The following is a 12,750-nucleotide window of genomic DNA, read 5'->3' as shown; positions in this document are numbered from 1 at the left end:
GGACACTGGCAAGTTGAGATGTCCAACTCCATAATGGCTGCCCCAAACCCGGTCATCTTTGGTATCATGTTAGAGTCATGCAACTACACTGATACCAGTGATAGGTGCATGATACCATGTCCTGGGGGGCTCCTTAGATGACCCCCAATACCTAACTGTGTAGCCTTACAGGGTCTGAGTGCCTCCCACACGGCTGCTGACCCTAGATACTGTTCTGCCCCCTGTTGGTGAGCTTAGCTCAGGCAGGGGAAGCTGAACAAAGGATTTTCATGCAAAGGAAAGGTGCGATCAACTCTCCTTTAGAATTAGGTAGGGTTGGGTGGCTTCTGCGCACCACTAAGCTGCATTAAAGTGCACATTTGGTACCCTCCTTCATAAACCAGTTTAGCCCAGGTCAGGAGCACTTGGCTTCGCTCTGGCATGAATCTACGCAAAGGACAGAGGAGTGTTTACCTCCCTGTCCAGCTCCTCCCTAAGAAGGTGAACAGAGCTCCTCGGGGTGACCACTTAATTCTGCCATGTTGAATTTTGGCCCTTGAGAGTATCTGACTGGCTAGGCCAGCTGAGTAGCGACCCTGAGCCCTCTGATAGGCGGGTCATCACTGAAGAGGTCCTTCCTTATTTTAGGGTTACCCTGAGGGTAGGTCCTTAGATTTGTCCCAAAAACTACTTCAAGATCCAACTGCCTGTCATCTGAAGACTGTCCAAAGACTCATCTGCTGGTGGACCCTGGAACTCAAGACTGCTTCGGTGGGAAGATTCCTGCTGAATCTTCGTCCCTATGCTTCTTCAAGTTCTACAACACGGGGGGCGTGAATCCTCTGAGTCACAAAGGACTCTGCCTGCATCCAAACCATAAAGAATCTCCCTTGAAGCGTAGGAGTCATTTAACTGCATCCTCTGGAAAAGAAAAATGTATTGAAAAGTGATCAGACCAAGAAACTGGAAGAGGTCCCTGAACACATAAAGGGAAATTAGAGCAGACTGGGTCTAAGATGTGGCCCTCACTATGAAACGGAGAGCTGATCCATTGGGTGAGTTGAGCCAGGTTCAGTGAATCACAGAATTCCCCAGTATCACTTGCCTCTACAAAATCAAAATGAATGTTAAAGTCCTCGAGCAATAACAAGTTCAAAAAGAGCAAAGACCTGGGAACATTGACTTCATATAGACCTTTCAGAAAGGCTCCAGAGGAGCCAGGGGGCCGGTATACCAATGTGCCCCCCCAAGGTGAAGTGTGAGGATCTGATGATGGAGAAGTCAAGTTCCTCCCCATCCCCAAAACCCTCAGTCTCTCCACGCATAAAAACCCATGTGTCCCTAAACACTACCGCTATACCTCCCCCTCTTCCCTCTTTATGGTCAGCCCTAGCTATTTTATACCCCGTCGGGATGGCTAATTCAATTACTGTGGCAGAGGACTCGTTGAGCCAAGTCTCGGTTATGAATAGTAAGTCAAGCGGATCCTCCGAGATTAGCTCTAAAATATCCGGGGCATGTTTTACTAATGAGCGGGTATTGATTAGAGCAGCTCGTATACAATGGCTTTTTTGGGCAGCTGTAGGGGCAGGATTTGGAGGGGTGCTAGCTACCAATCGGGTACAAAAACTAAAGTTGCACTGTTTGCAACTATTGTTAATGTTATCAAGAACCATCCAATGTCTCCCACACTACTTACCTCTATGTGAACCAGTAGTCAACAGTTCAGCACGACTATAGGACAGGCGACAGTCTGGCGCTCCAGCGGGACACGGGCAGCGTGGCTGGTGTTGGCCGCCTCCGGGATGCTGATGGGCGCAGACGGGTTTGCCTTAGGCGCGCCTTCGGCACGCCAGCCGTGAGTCGGTGCAGCGCGCATTATTATGTGAAAAGGCCCCCAACAACTAGAACGCGTCCTGTCCAAAATGGCAGCCTAGATTGTCAAACCGGGATTCACAATAGTGCGTGGTGAGGGCGGGAATGCGGTCAAACGTTCACTTTGTCAATTTTAAAATCAGTAGAGCAGCACAGGTTAGAAACAATTAAGAACACTCTAAAAATAAACCAAGTGAAGTACGAGAGAGAAAAGAACAGCGTATTTTCACTAGCAACTCCCCAAGTGAGGTTGGACAGCTCTTTATATTTCTCAACAGTGCACATAACACCATTACACTGGCTACCATCACAGGTCCACAACGGAACGGTCATTATGTGCCATATGCATACAAGCATACATGCATACCAACATGCACACTTACATAAATGCATACATGCATGCACACTTACATACATGCGCACATACATACTAGCAAACATACATACAATCAAGGATACACACATGCATGCACACATACATACATACATAGCTAAACAGTCCTTCTTAAGACGCTCCTCCAAAGCTGGTGCACAAGTGACGTTGGGCAGATCTTTGTATTTCTCATCACTACAGATGAAACCACATACAGTCGTCACCACAGCACTTTCACTGCTGAATGGTCACTATGCACCATATACATACATGCATACATACATACATGACTACTTGCGGAAATGACAATTTCTAACCTCATTACAATTCTCTGCTCCAGATCCTAACCATATCCTGCCTATGCATTTGAGGCTCAAGGGGCTTATTTATGAAATAATCATGCAGTGCGTCAAGTCCCCTCGCTGCGCTGCATGATAGGGAAAGGGCAGGAACGCAACATATTTAACATAACATGGCACATTTCCGTGTTTTCCCAGCGCTGGAGCACAATGTGCAGCCTAGCACCAACGCAGGGTCCCTTGTACCTTGGTGCGAGGCGGCCTGCACTGTAAGCTGGATTGTTCTGGTGCAGGAAGGGGCACCTGAGAGGCCTTCTCCTCATTCTACGTGTGCTGCAGTGAGATAGTTCTCGTTACACCTTACATGGAGATGTGGAGCCCTTTGATGCATCCCCAGGTCTACCAGAAATGGTAAATCTAGGAATGTGACAAAATCCATGGGTAGGTGCGTGCGAACAGCCACACTCCACCCATGGAACGCCTCCCTGGGGCAGAGCAACGCAATGCAGGGATGTGCGCTTTGTTGCGTAACTCTAGATTTATCAAGCCGTGCAGAGCCATGGAAGGGGACCCTGCGTGGCTTGATAAATCAAACTTAAGAGTTGTGTCGCTCTTGCGCCCGTTGCGTGTCGCAAGGGCTTTTATAAATATGCCCCCATGTTTTCTGTATTCGATCTATCTCAGCGCTGCACTGTCACATCTGTGATCGCAATACTGTTGCGAGTATACTGTGTCAACTTGTTATCCTTCTGAGAACAAATATCAGAAGCAAATAACTCTCTCTCTGTTGCTTTTCAGGTGTGATCTTGTTCACTGTGGACAATCAGGGAGTCATCAGGGAGGGCCCGCCCCCAGCTGCTTACAGCGACGATTTCACATCCAGAGCTCGTGTTCTGGGGAAGCTGTGCGATCCAAGCCATGTGCTCTTCAGCCCAGATGGTCTTCTGTATGTCGTGAAAGGTTCTGATATATATAGCGGTCCCAAGCCTTCAGACCCATCCAAGAACTGGCTCCAAGATACTGCAAAGCGCGTCGGGAAAACAGACTGGGGAAGATTCAAGCGCCTTTTCTTCCACCCCAAAGGAGCGCTTTATGCAGTCACTAATGAGGGTGAGCTCTACACAGGCCCCGCGCCGTCCAATGAAAACCAGAGTTGGTTGTCCACACAAGCTACCAAAGTTGGTAGTAGCGGTTGGGAAGTATTTGACGCCCTCTTCTTCGACCCCCAGGGGATACTGCATGGAGTGACTGCAGATAACCTTTACAAGAGAAGTCCTCCAACGAGTGCATCCATCAGCTGGATTGTGGGAAGCGAGGCCATTGGCAGAGGAGGTGGATGGAGTGCTTTAAGCCACTTCATGTCTTTTACTCCTGATGGCAAACTTTGGTGTGTCGCCAAATCAGACGGAAAGATCTACACGACCTCTCCGCCAACCGGCGTGGATGACAACTGGATTGGAAGAGCCCAAAATCTGGGTTACAGTTACTTCTTTAAATTCATGGCCTTCACAAGTGAAGTCAAAGTCTGTGGCACTGCAACTTAGTGTCGAGAAGTAGAGCCCAACACCCTTGTCTACGTAAGTATGACGTCATATCCTCGCCCATCTCCATCTCTAACACACTTTCCACAAAAGCTCTTAGTTCAACTTTGCCTTTAAGTTTTTTTTGTTGCAATTCTTTTTATTAAACTAATGCAAGTCGACATATCAGTTTACATGAAAAGGAATTGTACAAATTGAAAAGTCATACACTATTGTGCACAAAAGCCATACAGGCGTTACATGATAGAGTACAATGGTTACGGCGTAGACGGTTGTTCAGGTAAGGGAATAGCTGGAGGGACACATATATTACCTCGATTGGCATTCCATTTGCTCCATATAGAGGACCAATTTTTGGGGCACCCCCGTGCAACATATACCGTTTTTTTCTCTGTAAATTCGACATGAGTGTGTGTCTGACCAGCAAGTATCTAAAGTATTCCGTCTCTGCGAGATCACAGTCCTGCTGCAGCGAAGACAATGAAACCACCTCTCCCTTTATCCATAGGTCCCCAATCTTCGAGATCTCAATTAGGCCCCATTTGTCGAACCCCTTTGTAGTCCTCAGGGTACCTAGCTGTTCAGCGTCCCACAGGGGAGTGGCCTGTGTGAGCTTCTCTTCCCACCCCAGGCTTCTGTTGGCAGAGTGTTTGGTTGGTCCTGTCAAAGGGAACTTGCGGGGTCTAGCATATAGGGCTCGGTTGTATTTGCCACCCGGCAGCAACCATTTATCCAATCTGTAACCCCGGTTGTCCCAGCGGAGGTAAGTACAATGATTGATTGCTCCCAGGTGCGCAGCCCAGTAGTATCTTTTAATGTCTGGCAGTCCAATCCCCCCTCGTACAAACTTAAGACTAGGTTTTGCAAGGCAATGCCGGGTCTCCCGTCCCAAAGCAGATCCCTCGGCAGGCCCTCTATCTCCTTAAAATACCTCGCCGGGACCAGTTCCGGGGAATTTTGCAATGCGTAGAGGAAGCGCAGCACCAACATCATTTTAAAAAGTGCTGCCCTCCCTAGCAGCAAAAGCGGGAGTGCCTTCCAAGTTGCCACATCACGCCTCAGTCTCTGCAGGGGGGGAAGCAGGTTACGCTTGTACCTGATTTTGGGGTTTGTGGTAAGAAAGACAACCAAGTACTGGTTGCTTACTCTTTCCACTTGTATAGGGCACCCTCTGGGTGGGGTAGAAGGATCTCCTCGAAGTACTACATCAGGGACTTACTCCAATTAATTGTGTACCCCGAATATTTACCAAAGTTCTTGAAGATGTTAAGCACTGTACGGAGGGAAGCAAGATGAAGGAAGATGTTGTCCGCATACAGGGAGATGCAGTTCTCCCAGTGCATCCATGTGCCCATGGCTCCAGAGAGAGAGCAAAAGGCAGGGGCAACAGCGGACATCCTTGGCGGGTCCCCCGTCCCAGCGCGAACACTTCCGATTTCTTGTTATTGACCACGACCTGAGTCAGGGGCTCCACATAGAGGAGTCGCACCCACCCTATGAATCTGGACCCGAACCCCAGCTTTGCCAAAACTGCAAAGAGATATGGCCACTCTATCGTATCAAACGCCATCGAGGTGTCCAAGGAGACCACCACTGCTACTTCTTGGATCATTTCCAACCTACCTAGAACCCCATGCAGTCTTTGCAGGTTTAGTGCTGTATTTCAATGGGGCATAAAGCCCGATTTGTCAGGGTTCTGCGTTTTACAGGGAAATGGGCCTTTAGGAGGGGCACTTGTACTTCTGCTTGCCCTCCTTACATATAGCAACCAGCGTGGCCACCTTGTGGGCTATTTTATCCAGCTTTAGCTTGTATAATTCGATCGGTAAACCGTTGGGACCCAAGGATTTGCCGGAGTGAAGGTTTCTGATCGCCGGTGCTATTTTACCATTCATAAAGTCGCTGTCCAGTGTGTCCCTTTCCTCTGCCGACAGGGAGGGTAGCTGTATGTCCCTAAGCAAAGCTCTGGAATCGTCCTCTGATAAGGTTGAACTCGTTTGATATACAATTGCCTGTGGATCCGTTATTTTCCCACATGTGTCATCAGTCAGCTCCGGTACCAGTCGACTTGCCAATTCTTTTCTATCGAGCCCGGCAAGTAACTTCCTGGCCTTGTCCCCCAAGTCATGCAATCTGCTGTCTTTGTCCCTCCCCCAGTGTCTTAGCCATGTTAGTGGTTATGGATTTATACTCGTCCCGTTTGAGCTTCAGGGTATGGAGTTTCTCCTGCATGATCTCCTTCCCAGACTCCTCCTCCAGAGAACTTCATTCTCTACGTGAACTAGGTCTTTCAGTTTCTCTTTACATGCTCCTGCAGTTAGGGAAAGTGCCTGCCTTCTTAATACTGTTTTCAACGCTTCCCAAATAGCTTGGGAGGAGCGTGCCGATCCTTCATTGTCCAGGCAATAGTTATCTGTAGCCTGTAGGAGTGGTTTTTTGACCACAGGGTTTCGAAGGTACCAGGGGTTGATGGGTGCCATCCTCCCCACTTATTTTTTACCCAGGACCAGATGAGCCCATACAGGAGAGTGGTCGGATCTACCCCAAGCCATATGCCTAATTTCGTGGATGTCAGCGATCTTGGCTGCTGGAACTAGGAGATAACCTATCCGGGAAAGGTTGTTGTGTGCCCCTGACTGAAAGGTGTGTTGAATACTGTCAGGGTGGAATGTTCACCACACATCAACAAGACCCAAGGCGTCCATAAAGTCCGGAAGCTATTTTTGCTGAGAGGATGGCGGTCGAGGAGTCCAGACACAACTGAGTTGAAATCCAATCCTACCACGAGGTGGCGCTCTGATAGCGAGAGCATTATGGCCCCCAAGTCTGTGAAGGTAAGGCTCTGAAGACCCGGTGGGACACATACCATCATCAATGTGAGCGTTTTCCCCTCCCATTGCCTCTAGACTGTGGCATACCTGCCCATATCGTCGACCCAAGTGCGATGTATAGAAAGCGGGAAGGAATTTTTAATCATGATGCCCACCCCCTGGAGCCTGTGGCGAAGCCAGAGTGTGCCACTAGTTGGTAGCCCCATCTATTTAGTGCTTTGCAGGAGTTGCCTACCAGGTGGGACTTCGGAAGGAGTACAACGTCCAGGGAATGTTGTTTGATGTGTTGTAAAACTATGAAACGTTTTCGTTTGTCCCTGAGTCCGTTGATATTCCAGCTCAGGAGTCTAAAGCTCTTGTCCCAATGTGTACCCATTGTTACATGTATGGTCTGTGCATCCCTCCTCCTGTCTACGGAGAAACTCTGTTGACGTCACAAGAACTACGTAAAACCACGCAACCCCAACCCAACTGCCCACACCCTGCTCCCCTGCACTCAGGGCTTCAAGCTGCCCATCTAACAAACCATGCAGAGTGCCTGTCGCCCAAACTTGAAACTAAAAAGAGTCTAATATGGGGGTGAGGAGCTCCGCCACCCGATCCCTACCCAGTTCGGTATGCCATCCATGCTCCCAGTGCCGGGGCGGCCAACGACAATTAGATACAGAAGGATAAATAGTACTGCTGACAAAGTACAATTCCTCGGAATGTCTCTATAAACCCCCACCCCCTAACAAGGTTTGTGAGTTTAAGGCCACAAAATAGGTCTATTGCACCTTACATTCTGGAAACAGTTTCAGCCATGGACCTGGATGTGGCTGTATCTTAATGAGCGTTATGTTCCTCTGCGCCTCTCCAGCCCTCCAACCAGTCAGCAGCAACCTTCAGAATGATCGAAGAACGAGTCTTTGCCATATGCCTCCACTCGAAGATGGGCTGGAAATAACATTGCATATTTGACCCCCTTGGTTTGCAGTTTTTTCTTCACCGCAAGAAAGGATTGCCTCTGTTTCTGCACAGCAAGGGTGAAGTTTGGCAAAAAAGGTGATTTCTGCATTCTTGTAGTACAGAGGTGGGGCCAACCTGGCATTTTGTAAGATGACGTCCCGGTCTCAAAAGTTCAACAATTTTGCCAAGATAGGGGGGGGTTCTCCAGGCTTCGGTCTCCCCCCAGGAACTCTGTGTGTCCTTTCAATCACAAAGAATTTAGACAGGCCTTCAAGTTGCAGATGGTTAAGAATAAGGTCCTCTAAGAATAGGTCGGTTGCCCGCCCCTCTTCCTTTTCAGACACTCTGATTATGCGCATGTTGTTTTGGCGGATGCGACCTTTGTAGTTGTCAAGCATTTCCTCTGCAAACCTACCAGAAGGCCTGAAATTCTTTGATGCCTTGCTGCAGGTGCGATGCGTCATCGACGAGGCTGGAGGTAGTGATCTCCATCTGTTTGACTTTCTCCACTATTTTCATCAGGTCTGCCCTGATGAGAGTCACCTCCGATGTGATAGCTTCCATTCTCTGCTACAGGGATGATCTGACCCCCGAGATAGCGTCCATCACATCCTCCAGTGTTAGTTCGGGGAGATCTCCTTCCGATCCAGCCGTCGTTTTAGCCGTGAGGTGAGGTTCAGAGATTTCTATTTTCGGGAGAGCATATCTATCCAGCTTATTTTGCTGAGTTACTTTATGGCCCCTTGATCCTGACATTTCTCCCAATACTGCAGCATCCTCGCCCATCTCCCCGGTGAGGCTGTGGGCTCCGTTATCGAATGCACCCAGGTGTGGCAACTCCGATGTGGGGAGCCGAGACCCCAGAGGTCCAAATGGTCAAAGTGGCAGTGCAGCAGGGGGCCCCACACGTGGTGCGTCCCGTGGCGGATTGCGACGGCCAAGCACATGCCACTCGTCAGTCCAGTCTCATACTGCAGGGCCGGCCTTAGGCATGTGCATGCTGTGCACCTGCACAGGACCACCAAACCCCAGGGGCCACCACATCAATATATATCCTTAATATAATAATCCTCTGAGGATGGATACATATTTGTGTGGCGGCCCCTGGCAGGGATTTGGTGGCCTCTGGCTCTATTCCACTTCCAAACAACCTGACCCCCCCCCCCTCTTCACTGGCCTCCGCGCTCCGCCCCGCCCAGACCCCCTCTTCCGGGGCCCCCTACCTACGCTTCCTGCCCAGGGCCACCATGAACCTAGAGCCGCCCTGTATACTGCTCCGCTATATCACTGACCCACTCGCCCTCCACCAGGCAAACACAAGCTATCCTAATGCTCACTCGGGCGGCACCCCCACTCCACCCCAATATGACCGGAGATTGCTTTCTGCAAAGGCTGGATCGCTGCCTCGTAGCACCAGCAACTCCTCAGGGCAGGTGGATCTCGGGGCAACCACTCACCACCGGGTGATATATTACTTCACAGCCTCCCCCACTGCGCTCCAGGTCCGGTGCCAATCACTGCGCCCTGGCATTAAGGCGCTCGTTGTCCATTCATAAGGCCACCAAGGAGGAAACGCCCCCCTAGGGGCTTCCTGTTCATCGGCTCAAGGACTCAGGCAAGGGACAATACCTCTCCCTAGATTTGTGGCGTGCACAGGTGATCACGGCCGCTCAGGGCAGAAGCGACTCGCTGGGAGCTTCAGGTGTGTGCCATGCGAAGCAGCCCAAATTAAAACAGGGCATCCGCCATCAGAGGAGTCCCGGCTCACCTCCGTGGCACTGAATGCGATGATGTGTCAGGGGCTTGTGCAGCTTTCGGGGCCTCTGCCCAGTTTCGATCCCTTCGGCCCTGGTTGTTCGCAGCAGCCACGATCTCGCGTTGCTGGCAGGCCCGGTCCGCCGCATCACCACGCCCTGCTGCACCACACTACAGCCTCCGGCTTCAGGGTCAGAGGAGGCCACAAATCCTTTTGGCCGTATCTTCGTCTGCACCGGCCCCGCAAAGTCGATTCTTGGCTCAGCAGTAGCCCCGTGAAATCCGACGGTCGCCCCGCCTCTCGGGTGCCAGATCAGTGTTACTGATGTTAGGAAGGGAATCAGGTGCTGTCGGAGCTACTCTAACTCGCGGCCATTACGCTCCATGCCTTAGAGTTTTTAAGTCAAAATTCCTACAGAGAGTTTTCAAAATGCCACCGTCTTTTTTTTAGATTTTCAGAAATAAAACACCAAAGCGGGTTTACTTTTGAAACACTAGATAATAATGTCCTGCATCTGTTTGGGGTATCCTGCAGGGGTCCTGTTTGCGACCACCAAGCCTTGCAAGATGGACATATAAGGAACAATCATTGGTGGAAGCACCTCCCTAAGTTTGGGGGAGCCTAGGATATAGAAAACTAGGACATGATTTCCAACAAGGGAGCCAGCTAAGGCAGCACTGCCAGAAACTGAGCAGCCTTCAGGGTGAAGAAACCATGAGTGGGACTTTCCGTTACCACCCCACTGCAAATAAAGCCCTTTGTCTTGAGTGGAACCATCTAACCCCGTATGTTAAAACATCCAGTGAAAGTGCTGCCCATAAACATTGCTGCTGTCAGCAAAACACTGAGGGGTATATTTAATAAATAATCACGCAGTGCAGCACAGCGCAGCACAGCACAGCGCAGCGCAGCACAGCACAGTGCAGCGCAGCACAGTGCAGCGCAGCAAGTAACCCTCTCAGCTAGACACAAGAGCGTCGTTCTCCCCACTCTCTGCCGAGCAGCAGCTCAGCTTGATCACTTCTAATAAATCAGAACCCCTCTGTCTTCCACAAATACTGCTGGGGCCAGATGTACGGTGCATTTTCCTATGTACCAACCTTATTTTGTGAGTCAGTAACCAATTAGGCACTCGCAAAATAGGGCTGGTGAGTCACTATTAGGATGGGGCATGTAAAGGGCGTCCCTTCCTAATAGAGAGTCGCACTGGTATGTATGAATGTTTTGAAACAGAGAATGCGGTCACAAACTCTCTGCAGATTAACACCAATTTCAAATTAATGTTATTACATTCGCAAACGAGAAGGAGTCCCCAAGGAACCCCTCCCCCTTAGTGATTGGGGGGACCAATAATTTTTCAGAGCACTGTAAAAAAAATTAAAAGAAAACATTTCAATTTTTATTTTTGAAATGCATTCCGCTTTCCTGATAGGAAAATGGGTTGCATTAAAAAAATAACCACTGTATTTAAAAAGTAGTCACAGACAAGGTGGTCTGCTGACCCCAGCAGGCCACTATCCCCGTGAGTGCCTGATATTCCCAATGGGTCGCAAATTAAGACCTGCCTTCCGATTATTAATGAGGCAGGTCCCTTGCAACCCATTTGGGATTTCCATACTGTGTCTGAGACACTGTTGTGCTCGCAAATTGGGAGTCGATACAATTGCAATTTGTGAATGTTAAAACCTGACAGTCATCAAAGTGGCATACATATAATTAGGGTAAGGAGTACAACCGCCCAACACAGGCCAAGTGTCCCCATCAATACTTAAGGGGTCCATTCAAACAGTAGTAATAGGATGGGGCAGGGCACCGTTAAACCAAATCTGGTGCTCCCAGGCCGAAGGGAACTTCAACTACTGCACAAGGGCAATGAGCTGCCGGAACAGCGGCAGGAGTAGAAGCATGAAAAGAATTATCATTCGCATCCACAGCGGAAAACACAACCAAGTTGTAAAACACTTTGAAACGGCATGTCTGATCCACCTAGACTACAAAGAGAACCAGGGACCCCGCATGTTGCAACAAATGTTGATTAGTCGCCACGCGGCAATGAGCCGGAATCGTGATCGGTTGGGCAATGAACCAATAGAAAAGGATTCAAACGGTATACAGTAGAATGGGGAAAAACCTTTTAAAATTCGTTCTTGAAAAAAATATATTGCAATAGTTGATCCCTACAAACTGAGGTGGCAAAGCTCTCCCACGTCGGATATCTCCATGAAATGGTGTGAGCGTATTGTGGACAAGGGCTTGTCAGGGGTCCCGTGAATAAGTTCCAGCCCAGACCTTGGCTGCGCCATGTTGCAGGGATTCTGCGGAGTCACAGAACTATACTTGGGATCATAGAACCTTAGTAGGCAGGGAATGGGTCACCCTACCACCTGAGTACCCATGAGCCCGGGGACCGACGAGCTATAGTGTCTCACTTGACCTCCTACTCACTCACAGAGGAACAAGTGATTAGACACCCCAGAACACAACACTCCCGACCCTATCAGAAATCACGGTTACAGGACACACCCTTTCGCTCTCACACTCACACTAGTACACAATAAGTTCTGACAGAGACAGGAGAAAAGTCTAAAATGTTTATTTTAACTATTGTGCTCTAGTATGCAGTATACGTGCCATAATGAGTAAGAAAATGTCTAACACAAATACGGTCAGCATAGTAAGTAGTCCATAAATCATAAAAGGAGCTGTCTTTATACAAGACAGGGTAGCCTGATGCCCTCTCCTTCTACAGAAGCACAGTGATTATATCAGCAGATCTATGGGTGTTGGCAGCAGACGCTCCAGTAGAACATACTGAGCCAGCTACTTTATTCAGTGCTTATGACTATAAAAGGAAATCCCCTAAGAGGGAAGGAATAATTTCTTACCTATAACTGGTTCACAGACACATCGATGTAAAAAATATCGATGTTAAAAATATAGAGTAAAAAATATAGAAAACAAAAATATCGACTCCTATAATTGAACAGGTAAGTACAAAGATATTGACTAAAAACATCGATGTAAAAAATATAGATGTATAAAATATTGACTTTTATATAAATATAAAATAATATATATTAAATATATTAAATATTAACTATAATTTTAACAAAATAAAATACATTCAATATAAATTTTATTAAAATTT

At 48.6% G+C, this 12,750-nt stretch overlaps 2 protein-coding genes across 2 annotated transcripts in view; both read left to right on the top strand.

Moving 5' to 3' along the window:
• The window catches only part of LOC147725697 (uncharacterized), a 30,700-nt gene that overhangs the window by 8,682 nt on the left and 9,268 nt on the right, over positions 1-12,750 (top strand). Inside the window, exon 2 of the mRNA XM_086964374.1 lies at positions 3,325-4,103. Within this exon, the coding sequence (XP_086820500.1) occupies positions 3,325-4,070 (746 nt within the window). The 3' untranslated portion in view covers positions 4,071-4,103. The remainder of the gene's footprint in view (positions 1-3,324; positions 4,104-12,750) is intronic.
• Positions 1-12,750, top strand: part of LOC147725698 (uncharacterized) — a 191,106-nt gene that overhangs the window by 169,128 nt on the left and 9,228 nt on the right. The gene's annotated exons all lie outside the window — the stretch shown is intronic.

Source organism: Lissotriton vulgaris, chromosome 3_2 (genome assembly GCF_964263255.1).
Source record: "Lissotriton vulgaris chromosome 3_2, aLisVul1.2, whole genome shotgun sequence".
Lineage (NCBI taxonomy): Eukaryota > Metazoa > Chordata > Amphibia > Caudata > Salamandridae > Lissotriton > Lissotriton vulgaris.
The sequence above is the reverse complement of the archived record's forward strand: the minus strand, read 5'-3'. Positions and strand labels throughout refer to the sequence as shown.